Source organism: Lissotriton helveticus, chromosome 7, assembly GCF_964261635.1.
Source record: "Lissotriton helveticus chromosome 7, aLisHel1.1, whole genome shotgun sequence".
In the NCBI taxonomy this organism is placed as follows: domain Eukaryota; kingdom Metazoa; phylum Chordata; class Amphibia; order Caudata; family Salamandridae; genus Lissotriton; species Lissotriton helveticus.
The window spans coordinates 867702841-867725041 of record NC_136068.1 but is presented as its reverse complement, the minus strand read 5'-3'; the positions used below and the strand labels follow the sequence as shown (position 1 = coordinate 867725041).

At 43.5% G+C, this 22201-nt stretch overlaps 1 protein-coding gene across 2 annotated transcripts in view; it reads left to right on the top strand.

The window, feature by feature from the left end:
* Positions 1 to 22201, top strand: part of RARS1 (arginyl-tRNA synthetase 1) — a 176292-nt gene that overhangs the window by 24056 nt on the left and 130035 nt on the right. For both annotated transcript variants that reach the window (XM_078653389.1, XM_078653390.1), the window contains exons 3-7: positions 619 to 807; positions 11820 to 11928; positions 13127 to 13227; positions 17066 to 17187; positions 19189 to 19309. In XM_078653389.1, coding sequence (XP_078509515.1) covers positions 619 to 807; positions 11820 to 11928; positions 13127 to 13227; positions 17066 to 17187; positions 19189 to 19309 — 642 coding nt within the window. The remainder of the gene's footprint in view (positions 1 to 618; positions 808 to 11819; positions 11929 to 13126; positions 13228 to 17065; positions 17188 to 19188; positions 19310 to 22201) is intronic.

Here is a 22201-nt window from a genome sequence, read left to right as displayed (position 1 = left end):
TTCTCATATCCTAGGCTGGAGGTAAGGTGGCAGTATGTCCTTACAAACATCTTGTTATGCATACCCTGGGTTGTAAGGCTTACTGATAAAATGTTAAACTGGAAAGGGCTTTTGAAGATGGATGGCAGGAAAAGCGGTAGGGTGAGATGGTGACCCACATCCTGCCTATATGTTGAAAAGTGAAATTCACAAATTTATAACTGCTTTCATGGGATTGTGACCTAAAAAGTAACATTTAGTTTAGCACAATAATTTGATACTTTGCGCACAGGAAGATGCTTTAAATTGTTATAACTTTTACTTGTCGTGCAAAGATTGTGTTTTACTTAAGCTTTCACAATCGTAAAAGCCGGTGCTCCACCTGCAGAATGGGTCTGTATAGAGCCCTAAACATATTGTGAAGAAAGGGATACAGATGCAGAGAATATACTTCTAGTGCCAGTTAGATGCATTTCTAAGAAACATTAACATTTATTGTATTATCAAATGGAAGTGCTTAATATGTAGTTCTTGGCTGTGTAACAGGGGAGACATTCCAAAAGAAATGCTAATTTTCCTAGCAAAACTGTACATTGTTCCATATGTATGTATGTATTCATTTGTTGTGATTTCCTGCAGAGTCTTGAGGAGGAGAGAAATAAGCCCACCAAAAGCATGATTAACATCAATTCGCGCCTGCAGTCGATATTTGGAGATGCAATTAAAGCAGCCTACCCGGAGATGGAAAATCCTCCTCTCGCCGTCACACCAAGCCAGCAGCCTAAATTTGGAGACTACCAATGTAACAGCGTCATGAGCATGACACAGGCGAGTTGCAGGGCAAAATTGACTTTTGAGTTACATGTTTTATTCACATTACATAGCATGGTACCCATTCCAGGACCACTTCCCATTGCCTCTCAGTACCTGTAACCTAGACAGAAGGTGTGTTGAAGGTACTACTTTCAGTTGCACAGATTTCAAAGCTCTGTTAGGGTTTGAGCTTAGGCTCCAAATCCTTTACCCGTCCACATTTAGTAATCCCTGTAATCTTGCTCAGCCACAGCACTTTCATTTCACAAAAAGAATAATTGTGAGCAGCGACGCTGTCCATTAGATGGGGCTTTGTAAAGCACTGCTCCTTTGTTTGTTCGGTTTATTTTCAGTCTTAATCAGCCATCTTTGGTGCATTAAATAGCAATATTAAAGGGCTGAATTTGGTTTGTTGCTGTTCATGATTGGCAGCTGTTTACTTCTATTAATAGATTTTAAATGGTTTCTCACACATTACTTGGATGGAAATAATAAAATATTGTGTATTTGGGAAAGTGTGATAATTCTGTTAGGTTTCATTAAATATAAAGAAGAACTTATAAACCCACAAGCGTAAGGAGATGTGTAACAAATGTATATTCAAGGAGAGAATCAACACGTTTGAAAAGAAATCATACCTGCTTTTTTGCAATTACTTTAAATGCTCACCAACGTCTGTGGGCTCTGCTTGCACACTTAAAGCCAAAGAGATGGGAACATTTCTGCCTAACATAGACTGATGTAATTAAGCTGATTGAGATATTTGTCATAACCTTAAGTCATCATTCTGAGTTTCGTGTGGTACTATGCCACAGATATTGCTTTTTTCGTTGGTGAGTTAATGTTGGTACTACCAGTCAATATATAAATTGCTAAATTAAGTGAGAGCTATACTTAGATTTGCACCCAAAAAGTATCTGCAAGAAGAATCTAGTTACCTAAAAGTGAAAATATTTTGTATCCCAACTAAATTAAGTATTATGGCTATAAGAACGATTTTAATGTGTCGTTGCCAATGGAGATTGTGGAAATGTTTTCTTATTTGGTTGTCTGTTTTCCCAGAAAGCTCGGGAGCTGCATTTTAACTAATATGAAGTGGCGTAATATCTACAATGTAATCAAAACACAAAATGTCCAGTTTGAACCCTTAGCAGTTTGCTTTTCCTGCTCTTCATTCTTTAATTACAAGAGACTGAGTCTTCTGCTGAAGTTAGTGGGATATGAACAATGCCTTTCTCCAAGTATGTTTGAAAGGAGTTGAACATGATGCCCACCAGACCTACTTTGTTATGCATGGGGATTAGGAATGATAAAAGAGCACTTTTTAACTTTGATGTTTGCTTCTTGTCCTTAGACTCCCTTTCAACCAGGGTCCTTTTTCAAGATCTACCTGAAAGCAGATCTGGTTGCGATCTAAATTTGTGTCTTTATTTAGCTTCTAATTAAGTTTTCAGTTCTTAACATAGTTTGGTACGTTTATGTTTCTAAATTGTATATGGTTTTAACCAGGGTATAATAAGAAGTTGTTTCAGTAAGGGCTATGTATGGCATAGACTCTAAAATAAATACGCACCTCTTAATGGACCATCTTCAGAAAAGTCTAGGGGGAGTTTCTCACCTAGGTTGCTCCCTGGTAGGCAATTACTTTGCTCAAATGATGAGTGTATTCACTTCTCTGAGCCCAGCCTGCTTCAAGCCCAGCACATGGACGTTTCTGCCCTTTTGAATAACTAGTAGTTCCCACTTTGGAGTAGGGGCAAGGGGACAACAGAGACCTAGTTCTTGCTTCCAATCAGGCACATTTGTCACCTTGTAAATTCCGGAAATTTGGGAGATTTAGCCCACCTAAACCCCAAACGATTTAAGGAAAGCTTAAGATTGGCACAATTGTAATTTTATTAGATCCTCCAAGAGTTAGAATGTTACTCTGCGTACTGTAATCCATATATTGACACTGTTGAGCTCTCAGTTTTATTTAATACTGATAGCCATCCTATCACCCTTGCTATTCAGTTTGTATCTGGAACCTCTTGGTATCCACCTGGTAAGACAGTATCACACTCTGTCAGTATGCGGATGATGGTATTCCACTGTATCTTAAGTTATCCTGAACGTCTTGCTTCCATTACCTGAAAAACTGACTTGACAGCATTCTGTTCGGGATGTTAACGGCTTCAAACTGAACGCACCCCTAAATACAAATTTCACCCTAATTCATGGAGGTAGGTGACCAATTTAAAATGAGAATTGCTCCACCATGCGCCGCTAGATGGATGTTCACGGTCTTTTGCCACATGCATCAATGGCTTGACTTCCAAATGGATTTCCACCTCTTCTTCAATGAGTGCATTCTGAAATCTCCAGTTGGTGTGGTATCCCATCAGCCCTGCCTCCTGTGCAGACCTAATTTTTAGGTCTCGCTGAAACAATGCGTAAGCATTGTTTTTGGTGAGATTATAGTAAACTGCTTTCAAAAGTCTACCCACTGTGGATCAGATCGCACACAGTTCATGTGACCCAGGCGCGTGCACAGGAATTCGCTTCTCATACCCCTCCCACAAAGCAAGACAAGCCAAGAACGTCAAAGCGACCGGTCGCTTTGATTCCATTTGCCAGCAGCCACTTCACGCGCCCTGCAGGTCATAAACAGGACCATCTGCTGGTGAATCGGAATGCTGGCATGGTTGCCCAGCCCCCCTCCCAACCACATTATTTAAAAAATAGTAATTTTATTTGTGTGCCTGCGTTTGGGAATTTTATAAATTGGATCTAACATGCTTCAAGGTCTATTTACACTTCCTGCACATTGGCTACCGGGATGCACCACCTTCTACGGACGCAAGTGCAGCACAATGGAGTTCAACAATAGGATCGCGACCGCCGGTTTATGCAAGGCAGGATGTTTTTCTGACTCCCGCTTGAATGAGAACGCCTCTGTTTTAAGACGCAGGGGGTGTTGAGTTTAGGAAAAGCGCAGTTTAAGTTGTATTTCTAACAGCCTGTCTGAACGTCTTAATAAAAGAAACACATTCATTATTAAAAGCTGCGTCACAATTTCATGTCAGATCGGCATTGTTTTACAATAGAAAAAACATTTGGATTTTAGTTATTTAGCCCTCATTACCCATTGCAGAATGTAGGGTAGAGCTATATCTCCAGGCAGAATTCTGCCCGCCGCAATTCCGAGTGCCTTCGGGTCCGGAATGATCCGGTCTGCAATCTTTGGATTTGCTAATTCTGGGCTCGAAGACACCAGACCCTGTTACGGGCTGGCTGGGCTGTTGACAGGAGCACAGCCCGTTTCCTTCCCGACTTTAATAGAGCATCAACAAAGAGGCACGTTCGCATGAAGTTAATAGATCCGGCCAACAAAGATTTGTAATTAGGCCAGCAGAGGGCTCTACGTCTGTTGTCTGGCGACCAACCTAGCCCTTTCCAACTATAATCCTCCAAATAGACTCCTAATTTAAGCGAGCTACATTCCTAAACGACCCCTATGTTTAAAATCACTTGTATGTCTCCAGGGAACAAGTCCTAAAAAAAAAAAAAGAAGTGGGGGGACGCTGACGTCACGACAGGAAGTGACTTCACGAAAGGTGGCTTGCACCATCAGACTCATTGCCTCCCCTCGCTCACCCTTTAGCAAATGGAGCCACACATTCACTCTATGGCCTCTCTGGGGTGAGATCTCACCCCAGAGAGGCCAAAGAGTGAATGTGTGGCTCCATTTGCTCCAGTTTTCGAGCTCCCAGTAAAATAAGTGGGGGGATGCCGTCCACCCGCGTGGTACCCCGACTCGAGCCCTGTTAATGTCTCCTGTGATGCTTCCAGGTGAGGTTGTCCGGACCTTGGCATTGCACGGACTCCATACCCCACTGGATACAAGAACGTTTTTGACTTGGATGCCGTTCTCAAGAAGACACTTGTTAATATACAGAGGGGTGGCACACTTTCCTAATCCTGCTGTAATTCGTTCAAGGTGATTGTAGTAACTGCGACAAAGCAGAAATATAAGCGAGCAGCTATCTGATTCGAATTCATTCAGTTTTAAGAATATTTACTTGCATAGGTTGTTACATGTTACTCCCCCCTCAAATAAGTGCTATTAGGTTTTATTTATAATGTATTGGAGCGCTTTAAATGAGCACGGATTACGTTACACAAGGACACGTTCAGGCACAGGGAGATTAAGTCATTATTATGGTGGCCAAATGCTTACTTCATTTTGCAGGCGGCACAACTACTTAACTTTATTCTGCAGGCGGCACAGAACAAAACGGCGTGACGATAAAGCCCAGTGCTGGCCTCCTTTTATTTTCTGTTATTTCACGGACTCTCTTAGGTCCGTACTTTTTGTTGGATTTGGGAAGCTATACCATCACAGCTGATGTCAGCAGCAAGCGTCACAGACTCTCCTGGGTCCCTACTTTTCGTTGGATTTGGGAAGCTATACCATCACAGCTGATGTCAGCAGCGAGCGTCACGGACTCTCTTGGGTCCCTACTTTTCGTTGGATTTGGGAAACTATACCATCACAGCTGATGTCAGCAGCGAGCGTCACGGACTCTCCTGGGTCCGTACTTTTCGTTGGATTTGGGAAACTATTCCATCACAGCTGATGTCAGCAGCGAGCGTCACAGACTCTCCTGGGTCCCAACTTTTCGTTGGAATTGGGAAACAATACCATTACAGCTCATGTCAGCAGCGAGCGTCATGGACTCTCCTGCGCCCGTACTTTTAGTTGGATCTGGGAAACTATACCATCACAGATGATGTCAGCAGCGTGCGTCACAGACTCTTGGTCCGTACTTTTCAAACATTAAGTATTCTTTTTTCTCCTGTTTAAAAAGGTAATTACATTTAGCGTGCATTTAAAAATATGCGAATGCTTTGGAGATGTTGTCTTTTTACCCCTTACTTTAGCAGTACCCAATATTTTTTTTAGGAGCTTATCATCCTGCTGGTTGTTCATTTGCATCTCACAGATGCTGCGAGCCAAGAGATTACAATCTTTACTGCAAGGCTCAAAGCACGTAATTAACTTGTTTTAAATAGCTCTCTACAGCAATGCTTTCTGCCCACATGCCGTGTTGTCCTGGCTGAAGAACGTCCGGCAGCAGGGTTGCGAAACAGTCCTTCATGGCCCGAGCTGATCCTAGCGCTATCTTCATTCATTTTTGATGGGCTTGCAGCTGGTCTCCACCTCAGCATAATATCCTATGATTCAGGATAAAGCTCTTTATTCTCTCATTTAACTGCAACACGAAGAGGGTGATCAAAGAGGCTGAGGTTTAAAGGGGGAATGTGTTGTGTGATGCTACATATTTACACAGCGCTCAACACAACATACACACCAAATCCCACTTAGTGCTATATAATTAGACGTCATATAATTACTCTATCTATCGCCCTCACTCTATCAATATATCTATCGCCCTCACTCTATCTATCTATCTATCGCCCTCACTCTATCGCCCTCACTCTATCGCCCTCACTCTATCGCCCTTACTCTATCTATACCCTCACTCTATCAATCTATCTATCGCCCCTCACTATCAATCTATCTATCGCCCACACTCTATCAACCTCACTCAGTCTATCGCCCTCACTCTATCTATCACCCTCACTCTAACGCCCTCTATCTATCTATCGCCCTCACTCTGTCTGTCAAAACCAACACATAAATAAAAAAAAATTCATTTACAATACCAATAGCTCAAACTTTCCTAATGCGAGACCTATTGCATTGCAAATGCTTGTTTCCTTCTTTCACATGCATTCCATTAAGGTCGATAAAGCAAGAGTGGAGCCAGCACCGAGCAGCTCGCAGCTGCCAGTCAGTCTCACATTTGCTATTCCGGCTCTGGCTTCCGAATAGATTAGCTGGGTTTAATCCAAACCTGAGAGACCTGCTGGCTGTAATTTAAATTGCTGGGGCTGGTTTACTCCTCCTCCTCCGACTCTATGCAAATTCGAAAGTCATAGAGGATCAAGCTGCGTCTCGTTGCCAAAGGCAACATGCACCAAACACTGCTAAATTATAGAAAACACAACACATTCAGCACCAAGCTCGGCAGTCAGGTTGTTATGGGTTTTACAAAGCGGCCAATTTCCACACTTACCACGACAACTCGATACCTCAGTGCCGATGAGCTGTCCTGCAGTCCCCCCAGGGCACAAACAGGCATCCACTTCTGTCAGGACAGCTGATCGCAGCAAAAAGACAGAAGTGGATGCCTGCTTGTGCCCCGGGGGAACTGACAGCAATAATAAAAGCAAATCACACACGCCAAGCGGCATTTTCGTTGCTATGGCAACAAAATGGCGAGGGACTGTCCACAGTCCCACAGACACGCGCATGCTGTTTCAACGGACAAATGGCGAGAGCAGCCTTCTTTGTCCATTGCAGACGCGCGCATGCGAGCCCTCGCAGAATCGATTCCAAAAGGTACTCACAATGGCGAGAGCAGCGCATGTACCTCATCCTGGACGGAATCCGGTTTGGAAGTTGGAAAGTATGAAATTATGTTCATTAAATTTTGACATCTGGATGAATGCTGCTCTTTCTATTAGTTTACCTAGGAAAGGTCTATTTGTAATTGGTCTGAGGTCTGTAGTTGTCTGGGTCATGCGGGTCGAGGTTTGCATTTTTTAATAATGGTCCTATGTATGCTTTCTTTAAGTCTTCTGGAAAGATTCCTGCAGTTAATGAATTATTGATGATTTTTCTTATTTGTGTGGCAGCAGAGGCAGTTAGAAGAATGTTTGTGGTACACAAGAGTCAGAAGGGCAGCCAGCCGGTGCCCTGCTTGCTTTAACCAGATCTATAAATTCACTTTGTGATAGGTATTTGAAGGAATGCAGAGGCTGGGATAGCCTACTCTTTGATGGGTTTGCCGGAAATGGGTTGGTGCTTGTGGTTTTCCTTAGTTATAAATATGAGCCTAACATGACTGCTTTGGTTGTGTAATGATTTGCTAGAGTCATGGGACAGGTTTCTTCTGTACATTTAGGTTTACGGAATTCTGTGAGAATTGAAAAAATTCTTTACAATCACATATAGCATTTTGAATTCTGACTAAATAGCTTTTTTGATTGTTGACTTCTGTATTATGTTAGGTTTTTGTAGCTGAAGTTTCTCTTAATTACTATTTGTTTTGAGCCAGGTGCGTTGCAGCTTTGAAATTTGTTGTTTTATCTCTTTTGATTCTGCATTCTTCCAAGGTGCTTGTTTTCTTTTGTCCTGTTGTTCTTAGTAGAATTAGGTTAAACAAAGCTTCCTGGAGCCACTCCTAAAGTTTTTGACCAGAATGTATTTTATCTAGGTCTGTTTTGGAAGTTAATTGTATTTCTAAGAATTCATGATTGAGTTTGTTCCATGGTCGTTAAGTGGTTGCATGTATGGTGGACTTAGGTATGTTGATTTGTGGTGTTTGGTGTTGGAAAGCCAGCAGATGGTGGTCTGATCACATGACTGGAGTAATCCTTTGAAAGGTAACTAGTTATAGATTTGCAAAAACAACATCTAGGATGTGTCCAGAGATTTGTGTAGGTTTGTGGACGATCTGATGTAGGTTCAGTGTGTCGAGGCCAGTGAAGACAGTTTTTGGATGTGGCATATTGGGTTATCACACCATATGTGTAGGTCACCAAGGATGCATAAGGTGGAGTGTAGTGTCATAAAGTTTGAAACTGAGTCTAGAAACCTGTCTGGGAATGATGCATTGCTATATGGTGGTCTGTAAAGAATGAGGAATTCACAGGAGGAAGCTGGTGTAGGGTTGTATCTGGTGATGGGGGCCTCAAACCTTGTATGAGAATGTCACGAGCTTTGGTTCTTCTGAGGGAATGGGGACTTTGGTTGCACAGAATATTTTTCACAGTAGCGGCCAGCCAATCATGTTAAGGGGTCCTGAAACGGCCCTATTATTTTTAAATTGTCTGTACTGCTGTGGGACCAATCTTCCAGATATACCTAATTTTGTAACCCCTTCACACCCAATCTGAGCCCCCTCTTTAAAAAATAATTTCTCAAACGGCTGAATTGATTTGCATCAAATCACAAAAAGTTCATTTTCTGTGTAAAGCTCTTAACTTTTTTCCAAATTTGGTGCAATTCTGTTCAGCCATTTTCTTTTATTGGAGACAAAATGTTCAGTTGGGAATTAACTTGGGGCCCCCCCTTTTTCCTTGGCCCCCTCCCTATGGATCGGCACAAAAATGTTCATGAAACAGCACCTAAGTTCTTAGGAAAAACAAGATCCTAATTATGCCTGACCCAAGTATAGCTACCACAGTGGTGTTCATTGCTTTGTTTTTAAATACATTTATTAAACATAAACAGGCCAGGAGAACTCCTGATTTTCGAGCGGAAAAAATAACACACACAAACCCAACACCCCTCCCCCCCACCCTGCACATCCCCAGACGGGGGCACAAAACACGTGCACTCCAGGATTTAGTCCTCTTGTAACATATATTTGGCTGCTAATGCGTTAGTACCAAAAGGCCTTTTTCAAAGTACGAATTCGTTCAGTGCACAACCACCATATATGTGGTAAACAAAAACATATAAAACAGACATTGTGTTTTTTGATGCCTCAATAGACCTCAACATGTCAGGATCTGAAGACAAATTTGGGTTAAGCTACATCACAACGGGTGCAGCTTCACCATTATTTACATTGTGTATCATTACTTCATGATAATTATACAAACATGCATGCAGCCATGGTTTTTGCTTAAAAGAACGCGTTCACCATAATTGAGGTATAAACAATAGAGCCTTAAATACATCTGTCGGCTCTATGTACAACAAATTTGCTGGTCCAGAGACCTATATAATTTCATGAGTGTACCCCAGCACGCCACATTTAACGTACATGCTATATAACTAAAACAGAGCCATTTTTGAAACAGGTAAATCCATCGGCTCACTTAGTAACACATTTGTAGGTCGAGTGACCCATTCACTAGAGAGCGCCCCACCATGAGTTTAACGGCCCAAGGCACAATGATGTTTGCAAACCTCATACTAAATCAAAGCAGATAAAATTAAGTAACAACATAGCCCCACCCCTATAACAGTTTATACAGTTCAAAGCATAATACCTCGTCATTTGACAACCTTTTTATGCCTGTGTTCACCCAGTGGCAACAAACTTTAAATGTCTGAGCATCATCAATATTCTCATCGTACCTTGACAATGAAATGGAATGATGTGCAGCTACTACTAAACTACTGTCTAAAGACAACGTGCTAATCCTAAAAATATATATATTTACTAGGACACCGTGCTCGTGTGGAATGGGGAAATAAAAACAGGATACACAGCAGGTATACAACTCTCTATGAGAATGGGCAAGCAACACCTAATTTCCAATTACTATTTCAGCTGGAGATACTGGTAGGGAAGGAGGAGTTCCAAATCACACAACAGTACGAGCAGTAAAAACAACTGTATCATTTGGAAGGCCTCAGAGCATGGAGTCCAGAAACAAGGATAAACTGGTACTCTTCCGATATGCGCAAACATTTGCTCATCCTTGTTCAAACCACGTGGGGATTCGCTGTCGAGGAGAATGATGTACTTGGATTTGAGGATCCTCCGCTTCTTCTCCCTGTCTCCCCATCTCTGGGTCAAGGCCCCTATGTCAATGGCAACAAAAGTTACAGTATCAGCATTTTTCTCATGAAACTTGTACCAATGTCTTTTTTTTTTTTACTGGGAAGATTATGCTCCCCTCATATTGGAGACCACAAGGACACAGTAAGACATAAACGCAGTTATCACTGTTACACATGATACATTTCTTAATGTTACCTGTTTTCCCAGTTGGTAACTGATAAGATATCATGTTCTTAACTGCATTTAGATGCCTTGCAGTGTCCGCAAGCATTTAACCCTGCACTTTGTAGACCACATTATTTTTATGTAACAGATTTGGTTTTTAAAGGATATTTCTAATCAAAGGTTAAAGATTTAAGGTTTTAATTAATGATACACATGGGGAATATGGTCTGCAACATTACTGCAACAAACATGCACTTCTACCAGTATTTTTACAGTTTAAGGTGCAAGTTGTAAAAGCATTATGTTAATTCCTGAACTCCGTAACTCTGAGCACTCTGTGCAGAGTTCCTTTGCATTTGTACTGTTGATTTCTCATAAGTGACGGTTATGGCAGCAGAAAGGTTTGTCCATTTAAAGCTTACAACCATTGCAGGCCGAACATTACCAGGCAGCCATATGATTCAACTCAATAGGACCCCTGCCAGTATGCTGAAATGACTTGTTACATGTTTGAAATACGTTAGATCTATAACGTAGAAGGAAGTCCTATGTATATTCACTTCTCTAGCCTCTTAAAAATGCATTGCTTCCAGTGGTTGTTTTTCAGAGTGCTTTCCAAAAAATGGTCCTAAGTTTGCAGATATTGACAAACTTGCCCACGTGTTTCTCATCTCCAATTTAACACTTCACTCTAATCGTGAACAAATGTTGATGTGTATAAAAAACTGAGGTGCATCTGCACACTTACAGTACCTTCAGACTGTTGGATTGTTCCATCAGTTAACAATCTGCTGCTTTGAGGTCAGACAAAGTTATGTACAACTATGGGTTTTGTAGAGAAAGGGTGTATGAAGCTGACTGCAAGTGGCATGAAAATGAATATCGTACCTGACTGACCCATGTGTTTTGTGTTGGTGGTTTTCTGCACCATCCACTAGGTGTAAATGAATCTGAGACTTACACCCTGTTAATGATTGCTTCTTCTGGAGTAAATTAGCAGTTGCTATGAAGCATCTCAAATTTACCTGGGCTGAACTTGCGATATTCACAAACATTTACACTGAAGCATATCTTGAGATGCTGGGACCATCTTTGATAAGCTCATGTGGAAAAGAAACTCAAAACGTATTGCTCCAGCGCAAAATGTATTCTAAAAGTTGTGCAGTGGGTTCTTTTAGGTAAATCTAATTGCAAGATTTTGTACATTTATAGTGTCTGATAATTATTTTTCAGATGTTGAAAACGAATCAGAAGAAAGTTAATCCAAGAGATATTGCAGACCAAATTGTCCGAAATATTCCCAGTAACGAGTATATCGAGAAAGTGGAAATTGCAGGCCCAGGTATGGCCATTCAGCACAAGCTTTATATGAATTTCTATTCTTTTCTCTCTTCGAATGGTAGAAAAAAGGCCATTTTATTTATCAAATCTGTATCATTAGGTCATAAAACAAAAGCACATCACCTTTAAAGCTACCCTCTTTTTTCCAAAACATCCACCGTCTCATTTGGAAAAGCTCACAGTTTGGCTGTTTCTCTGCCATTACATTCATCACTGAATCCAACAGTTTTGGCAATATCATATGTACGGGCAATGCTCGGTACACCTAAAACTACACGGAGTCTGCTATTTGGAACAAGTTGCAAATTAAGGAAACAATACACTACAATAAATGTTATGTCATTGTGTTTAAGATGGAGATCTGGCACCAGTCTCATCTATGTTTTATTCAATTGTGAACTAAATTACATCCCATGAGTCCACACCATTTACAGTCTAGTTCTGCACCCATGCCACAAATGTGGCTTGGCCTTCCTTCTAATACTAATAACAGGGTTATCATTGCACTTGCATTACCTCCGCACTCCTCACTTATGCACAGGGCTCGCAGATAAGGCTAGTGCCAGCTGCAAAGGTTCACACATCATGCAGCTCTGCACCACTTCAGGCTGCCTTTTTGTGTCCCTGTCACCATTAGCCCAATGCATTTGTTTAGGGAACCTATCAGATAAATATCTTACTTAAGATAGTTTGTAAAGACATTATGCACATTTACCTCAAGATTCTCATATTTTCATATGTTTCAGTTTACATAATGGCCCAGTTGAGCCACTCTTCAAAAGAAGCCAGACACAAGCGTAGTGACTGCCATTCTGCATATCCTGAAAATAGAGCAAATCCGTTTGCAGAGCCCTGTCCTATTCTCATTATTCACTGATTTTTTTCTACACTATTCTCATTATTCACTGACGTAGTTGAACTACTAGAACAAAATGTGTTGTGGTAGTATGAAATATATCTTGTACGATCTAGGCTTGTTAAACCAGAAAACTAATTATGACTTAAAATTCAACACACCCGAAAAAGTACAGGCCAGAAATACTTAGTATATCAATTACTATGACAATTAAAAATTGAAATGTGATTCTATACAGTAAAACCCCACACAGCTTAATTTCTCAGTCAGTTGGGCGATTTGATTCAAGTTACTTACCATGGCATTTTTCAAGTGCAACAGCATTTCTTTCTTTTCCTTGAAGGGTTTATTAATGTACATTTAAGAAAAGAGTTTGTATCCAAGCAGCTGAAGAGTCTGTTGTTGAATGGAGTTCAGCCGCCCACAGTTGGAGACAAGAAAAAGGTAACTGAATTTCACATGGACACATTTTTCCATATAGGAGCTGTAATCGTCTTGGGTTGATTCTGTTGGCTGTTTACGCTTTCGTCATTAATGAATGTGCTTGCACAGTTTGCTAATCAAATCCATTTTAAGATGTAATTTAAATAAGGTACTTTGGTGTTCTTTGAGGAATGTATCCTTGTCTGACCTGCCAGTGTTATGCATGTAAAATGGAACTTTGCTTCTGCACCATTTTCTTCAAATAGAACCAGAGTACTGAGTGCGCTTTTACACTTAAATGTTACGTAGTCATGAATCGTGCTGCAACCCAGCAACAATCCCTCAATTTTCAGTTGCGTGTTGAGAGGACTCACGGTGCGAGATGTGAGGAGACGGCTGTGCACCGAATGGGTTCTTGCCCGTGTGCAGGATTGACTCGTCAGCCCCCCATGCCAAGAGAGTGCTGCTGTGGACTGAGCCGTGAAACAAATGCCATGCAGGAGTGATAGAGCTGTACCACCTCATGTCTGGTTACCCGGATGCCAGAGATGACCATTGTAAAAGTACTTGTGCCGACAAAGCCACAATACTTGCGTGGACTTTAGTGGCAACTCCTTATGCCAGGAGGGGTCTTCATAGTAAAGGAGGCTGCACCAGAGAAGTTTATGCCTTGCCAGTGGGTACTGTCGCAATCCCATAGGCAGCATGGGTGGGCAACCGGTACCAAGTTTTGCCAAGTGTGAGCAGCTGTCCGGAAAAACTGGGCCTGCGACCTGCGAGTCGAAGTTGAGCACCGAGATCTGCCCTGTGGACCTTGAAGGACATAGAGAGGACTTTTCTCCTTCACTGTCGGGAGTACGAAGATCCACCCCCTCACCAGAGTAGGGAAAAACTGAACTTACTGCATCAACTGAAGCCTGGACCACCTCCTATCACTGTTGATGAGACAGCATGAGAGAGGCCTTTGAGGAGAGAGCTTGTACCTGCCGGGTGCTGCAGCGAGCAAGACTGGAGCATTGCAAGTGCCCATGGTCGGGGCACCTGCTGTAACGCACCCATCCTGGTGAAGCTGGTAAGACCTGATAAAGATCTGTTCTCACTCACTGTTAAACCTGCCTAGACACGTTTGACTATTTCCTAAGAGTCAGAGTGGACTCTTGAGTAAGGCCTACCAGCAAGCATTCACTGGATGCGACCACCAGTGAATGGGGAATTACCTGGACCACATTTCAACGAAGAGGGTGAGACAGGGATTTGCCAGACCACCACTAGAGCCCTGACCTCAAAGGGATTGTGCTATTTCTCCCAAATGTCGTAATACTTATTTGAATGCTTACAGTTAGAAATAAAATACTTCTTTTTAGTATAAAAAGAAGTATTTGGCTGGACATTGATTTATTGACACTACTGAGTGCACTTTTAGCTATGAGTCGTTCACACGTTTACCATGCTTTGATTAGGAAAACTCGTACCTCCTACTACACAACGAGAATAGAGAAGGCGGACAGCTCAATGAAGGAGATGTTCTTGGTCTACAAAGAGATATCCTCACTCTCCACAACTGAAGTACCAGTATTGGGCTCCGTGGCTTCTTGTAATCAAATAGCAGAATTTTTTGCTAATAAGGTGGAAAAAATCTACGCCACCTTTCCCGCAGACGCCAGGGAAGGACTTAGTGGTGAAGGGACGCTTAACAGTGACCTAAATGAGACGGAGTACCTGACTAGGTTCAAGGTGCCAGCAGGCAATATGCTGAACGAGATAGCATCCAGCATTAAGTCTGGTTCAACCAATGACCCTACCCCTGCTAAAATTTTGCGAGGGGCCAGTGAGATTTTAGAACCTTTTATTGGCCATTTGCTCGAACTCTCGTTCGGTTCAGGCAAGGTACCTAAAACCTGGAAGGAGGCAGTGGTGCTCCCTCTGAAAAAAAAAACGAATGTTGGCTTAGAACACCTAAACAATCTGCGTCCCATTTCCCTCCTGCCCTACTTTGCCAAGATTGCCGAGAAGGTGGTCAATTTACAACTGACTGCACATATCGAAATGCACAAACTGCTCCACCCTACGCAATCGGGCTTTCGGGCTTCTCATTCCACGGAGTCTGCCTTACTCTTTTCTACAGAAAGCCTCCGCAGACATGTGGATGGAGGGCAGACAGCGGCGCTAACCCTTCTTGACTTGAGTGCCGCTTTCGACACATCGGCACATCACATCTTGCTGCAGTGTCTTAGCAGAGGAGGAGTGATAGGCACAGCGTGGAAATGGCTGGAGTCTTTTCTCCAGGATCGTAAGTTTCAGGTGGCACAGGGGACCTTTCGTTCTGATGCCTTTGCTCTGAAGCAGGGGGTCCCCCAGGGGTCTAGCCTCAGCCCAACTCTTTTTAATCTTTATGTGGCACGGGTGGCTGAGATCACCGGAAAATATGGGGTGGAAGTTGTGACATGTGCCGACGACACTCAGCTGATTGTGGCCCTTACACAGCCAGCAGAGCATGCCGCCGGCAACTTCTCCTCCTGCCTTCAAGATCTGGCGGTCTGGAAGGCTAACAACTGCCTCAGACTTAACGGTGATAAAACCGAAGTACTGATTGTGGGAAATGCTCCCTCTGTCTGAACGTCGGCTTGGTGGCCTCAGACACTTGGGCCTCTTCCTGTGCCCAGCGATCAAGTGAGGAACCTGGGGGTTTGGATCGATTCCAGGATCACATTTGATTATCACACCAGCCGTGTAGCGGGCATCTGTTTTGGCATCTTGCGGGGCCTAAGAAAGATTCTGGATTTACTTCCCATAACAGCTAGGAAAAGATTGGTCCATGCTCTGGTAACTTCCAGACTGGATTATGGCAATGCCCTTTATTTAGGGGCCAACGTGAAATGCCTACAAAGATTACAGCAGATTCAAAATGCTGCCGCCCGGCTGGTCCTGAGGCTACCCAGGAGAGCTTCCTCAATGAATGCTTTGGAGACGTTACACTGGCTTCCTGTCACGAAGCGGGTACAGTTTAAAGCCTTATGTGTCAGCCACCGGATTATTCAGGGGAAAGGCCCTTGCTTTCTTATTAATCTTTTAACGCCCCATATCCCGACTCGGCAATTAAGATCCAGCGGGTCGGGTCTTGTTCAGGTGCCCAAAGTTAAAAGAGCCAGAATGGGGGGGCGCTCATTCCGGTTTTTGGCTGCCCGATTGTGGAACGGACTGCCCCTAAAGTTGCGGTTGGTAACCTCGGAAATTATATTCCGTAAAGAGTTAAAAACCTATCTTTTCCCTAGAGGATGCCTTTAAAGGTACAGGATGCGGGGTGGGTTGCCTCGGGACGTATGTGAGTCGACACACCAGCGCAGGGACACACTGTCAGTGTAACCAGGCGCTTTAGAAGTTCAGTTTACTTACTTACTTATCTGCATCTACAAGTCCCCCCTCCAAGAGAACCTTTGACTACTCGTCCACAATTACCTCTGAGAGTCAAATGCAGACGGGGTACTTGGCCCAGTTGCTCAGGATCCATAGTAGGTCAGGCCCAGGGACATCAGGAGTAAAACGTCTCAAGCACGACATTAAGGCCATTAGTCTGTGCGCGCCCTGTGTCCCTCTGAAGGGGGTTTAGATACCATGCTACACATTTCTTGTATGTGAGGGAAGCTTGCACTGTGGCTGCCCCTGCATTACTTGTGCTATGTTTATTTTTGAGGGATGAGAAAACCTTATTATGCAAAAGTGAGAAGTTGGCTTTGTCAATGATAATTCTTTCTATGTACCTTTTGGGATCATCTTACTTTTCATGTAGTGTGCATGTAAATTGTATATGAGCATTTGAGCACCACTTAAGTTCTGGTTGCATTTCCCTATTTTATTCCAGGTTATTGTTGACTTCTCTTCCCCAAATATCGCCAAAGAAATGCATGTAGGCCACCTGCGGTCCACTATCATTGGAGACAGTATATGCCGCTTGTTCGAGTTTGTGGGCCATGATGTTCTACGGTAGGAATTCTTTGTAATAGAAGACTCTGTCCCCCAGGATGGATACATTTCAGATGTCATTAAATTAGGCCCTACTGTCTATGCAATTTAAATATTAAATTTGAAGTAGGATTGGGATTACAGAGTTACTGGATTACCAAATGAATAATAACTTGTTTTATAAAAAAAACTTTATGCTGCTCTTCTGCAGTTCCTAAGCGGTGTACGTTACCTATGTGACTTTTAAAATAAGTTTTCTATTACATTTTTACTCCTTTATGTACTTGGTTGTCAGGGCCCTATCTATAGCAGTGTCACATTTGTTCAGTGCAAGTGATTAATAAAAATAGATGGCAACGAACAGTATTCGTCTACACTTTCCGTATAGCATTATTAATTGATAATAACAGCAATAAGAGGAAGTATATTGAACATAGGGTATGACTTTTGAAATGTAAGTGTGCTCCATAAACTATGATTGTAAAGGTAGTAAGTTCTTGTTCTTTGTGAACACCAGAGAGGCAGTAGTAGTGCAAGGGGGTATGTAAAATGTGGCAGTAGCTACTATTTCTCTTGAGTCACTAGTAGGAGAATGATGTAACCATTCTGATATGCCGCAGAAGTCCTAGTATCAGTCTTTGAAAATCCTTTGAGGAGATCCAGGCAAGTGTTGTTTTTGTATTTGTTATTTTTTTACAGTTCGGGTAAAGGACATTATTGCTCCCTATATTTCTTCTTCCCTGGAGATGTTCAATTTCTCTTCTAAGTTCACTGGGGTATTTTGTGTGAGGGCTTGACACATGATGCCGTCTTGACTTCAGGTAGGGTACAGGTCCCTTGGAATTGTGGTATAGTCACGTTCCCTCTCAAGCAAGTCTTGAGTCTATAGACATTAACGGTCTGCATATTATACTTCTGTCTGCACTCATTGAGGTGAACGTAGTGCTCAATTAATTGTCTGATTTTCAGCAACACTCCTGGCTACTTGGGTTTCGGACAGAAAAAGAAAGGCCTTGTATTCCTTTTCATTTTATGACTGCATATCCTTTTGAGTCTGTGAATCACAAGCCTTATGACTGCAAATTCAGTGAGAAATTGATTTCCTTATTGTTTTCTGTAACATATGTTTGAGGTAAGAGTGAGACTATGGTTTGTACCCTGGACCTATACATATTTTAGTCTTGTATGTCAGATTTGCCTCTTTCGTGTCTGGTGATAGCAGTTTTCCTACACTTTTGTGGCTGTACAGTCTGTGCCCACTTCTTTTCTTTCATTCTTTGTCATAGCCATCATTTGACCTGACCTCTCCCTTGTCAAACTCGTGTGTTACACTTCACTTTTTCTGGTCCTGGTAGGCCTTCTCTCCTTTATAATTTCCATAGGTGAGCATTATGTCAGCTTATTGAGCCGCTGTACTTTAGTGTAGTCCCAGCAATAAAGTTCTCCATCTCTTGTGATAATCATATCCAGTTATTACAGAGTGAGGATGTTTTGTCTGGGTTCTGACTGAACAGGTGACATTATTCGCCTTTCCTCATTCGGTATTTTCTGTGTATGTAAAAGTCATTTCTTGGATGTTAAAGATTCCTCTTTGGTCAAAGAGTTCTGCCCTTTTGCACCCATTGCCCACTTTATCCATTGTAAACAGCTTCCCGTCCCCCCTTCATCTCAAACAATTATTCTCGTTCCTTTTAGTTTAGCGCAGAATCCTTGTTTGGTATTATAAATTAACTTGTTCCGTCTAGTCCAAGTGACTTGGTAAGAATATATTGTCTTTGGCCAGGCTCCGTGCAAAGTTTTTTCCAAGTGTTTTACCCTTCATATGAGGATTTTATTATGTTATTTCTGGACCATTGTGTGTCTCCTTTCATGGAATGATTCGGGACAGTGCAGAAGCACTCATTGTTTCAAACATACTTGATTAAATAACAGTAATGTTTCATGTATTAATTTTGATTGAGAGAATTTGTTTAACATAATGTGTGGCCTCTTAAACACTTTTATATTTTGCTTTCTTTGTAGGTTGAACCATGTTGGAGATTGGGGAACACAATTTGGCATGCTAATTGCTCACCTTCAGGATAAATTCCCGGATTATGTGACTGTGTCCCCTCCCATAAGCGATCTCCAGTCTTTTTACAAGGTGCGTGTATTCATAATAATTATGATGCCTTTTATTTGTATTAGCAAAAATAAATTCTGTAGCAGAATGGGGAATGTAAAGAATTGGGAAAGGAAGTCAGATGATGGTACTGGTTTTCCTAATATATTCAGTCACAACTGGTACCTTTAGGAGGACACGTATGTAAGTAGAATTTATGTCACTCTGCTTTCTGAGAAGGGATGCTAAACTAAGGATGGACTGTGTTTGGTAGTTTATATGAGGTCAGTTATATGATCCAGATGTGTTTACCATCTGTTGAACGGAGGATGCAACCTTGCCTTTTATCTGAGGGATTACAGCCCTTATGAATGTGGTGAGATATTAATGTTCGAGGCATGTGGGCTGCTGAATTCATATCTATAGCATAGATCGCCGCCTAGTGTTGGGTCCGGATGATTGCACATTGTTGTCCTGGAAGAGTCTTCGAAGTATCACGAGATAGGTGGCTCCTCCCCTGGACTACAGTGCGCATGGGCATCGACTCCATCCCCAGATTGTTTTTTTCCGCCATTGGGTTCAGATGCATATTTGATCACTCAAGATCGGAATCGATAGAAACTTTTCTTTAGGCCCGAAGGCCTTTCCTATAGCGTCGGTATTGTCTTGCGTTCGGTGCCCAGTTCTGTTCCGGCTCAGTTCCCGAGTCGGACATCCAGAGGAGTCGCGTGGCTCTTCGGTGCTCGAGGCCCAGTCAACGCAACCAGACTTATTCGACGACACATCATGGAACGGAGCCCGTTCAAAAGGTGCCCCGTGTGCAACTCGAAGTATCCCCACATCGACGTCCACCCGGTGTGCAACAAGTCCCTGTCGCCGGATCACGACGAAGCCAACTGTATGGCTTGTTCCCGTTTTCGCTCCAAGAAGACGATTCGACTTCGGCGCGTGGCGCGCCAGGAGGCCCAGCAGACGGCCCCTGACCAGGTGAACATTTTCGAGGGGGAAGAAGCAGACGAGCAGGAAGATCGAGAGCCGATTTCAACTCCAGCGGCAGAGATCGACTCCAACTACGACGCAGGCGTCGAAATGCTCGACACAGAAGACGTCGTCGACGAGGTAGGAGACGACAATGAGGCCTATGGGGCCACGGAAGATAGCTCGGGTGAAGAGCTATGCCCCGTTCGAACAATCACTAAGGCTCAGGTCGAGGGATCGCCACATGGCCTTACCCAAAATCTTACACCTGGATCCACGGTCTCGCCTCCGGGCCCGGCTACGGACACTTCTACGGAGCCGCCATTGGTCAAATCGAAATCGAAAGTGAAAGCTTCGGTCTCGACAAAACCGAAAGTGATAGAGACGCCGTCGAAACAGAAGACGCCTGTCGCTTTGGTGGCCTCCTCGTCTTCAGACATGTCGGGGCAGCCGAAGCCGAAGAAGGTGGTGGATCCGGTGAAGTCGGTCAAGGGCGTTGAGCCGAAGACTGGAACGCCAAAGCCAATTGTCAAGGCCGCCGACCGGAAACCTTCTGCGCCGAAGGCCATCGACACAGACAGGGGAATCGGAGCTCCAAAAGCTGTCGATCCAGCACGTCGGCCAGAAAAGGCCAAGAGTACTGTTACACTCGAGTCAGCCCATGCTGGTGGACCGAGAACACCTGTCGGGTCGACGAAACCGTCCGCATCCTTCACGAAGCAGGTGTCGGACTCGTTGCAACGCATCAGGAACAAGGCTTCCGCGGTCGATCCGAAGGATACTTCCACCCCGAAGCCCGCAGCCAAATCGCCAAAGTCGACGCCGCCGATCCAGTTCACACTGCCGCCGAAAGTGGCGCCGAAGGCGTTCGTGCCCAGGACAGTCGTCGAGACGTCGACGAAAGTGCCCTCGGGGCCGAAGCCAACCCCTGCAGTTGTAAGCACTATACATCGACAACCCCTACTGGAGGAGTAGTCGGAACAATTTATCGACGCCGACACCGGTAAACTTTCCTTCTACAAGCGAAAGATTACGCCGGCACAGCCTATGGAGTCCTACACAATCCCTTTAGAGAGGAAAAAGGCTTCTACGGATTCACCAGTTCTGGTTGAACCACTTACTCCACGGCCTCAGGTCATTGCTCCAACCTCACCCTCTTACTCAGATGTGGAGGCTGGAGAAGGGGGCGATGAGGAGTACAACTTCCCTGCCGACTCTGATCTGAGGATCACCGTGACTCATGGGCAGATGCTGGGGACCCAGGGGATCCGCAAACTGCCCCGGACTCTCAACTATATACTGTCAAAACCTCTCCTACTGAGGATTCTGCGGCATTTAATGCTCTAATTGAGAGGGCAGCTAAAAATAATGACGTCCAGCTGCATGCTGACCCTATTCAAGTGGACTTTCTGTTTGATACCTTTTCCACCTCTGAAAAGACTGTCAAGACTCTGCCAATGCTGAAGGGTGTTTTAAAACATGCTGCAGACATTTTTAAGGAACCCACACGTGCCAGGGTTATAAACCCCAGGATTGAAAAGAAGTATAAGCCGGCTCCTGGCGACCCTACCTACATCAAGGGCCAGTTGCGGTTGAACTCTCTAGTTGTTTCTAATGCCCGGAAGAGGGCAAATTCACAAACTACTGGTGATGCTCCTCCCCCTGACAAGGAATCTAAAGTGCTAGAAGCATCAGGGAAGAGGGTGGCGGCTCAAGCGTCCAATATCTGGCGCATTTCAAACACTCAGGCACTTTTGGCCAGATATGACAGGGCACACTATGATACACTTGAAACCCTGTTACAACACTTGCCAGATGAGTATAAAGAGGCAGCGGAGATGCTCATTCAAGAAGGGAAGCTCATCTCAAATGCTTCTATTAAATGTGCACTGGACGCAGCGGACACCGCGGCCAGGGCCATTAACACAAGTGTGATGTTGCGGCGTCAGTCCTGGC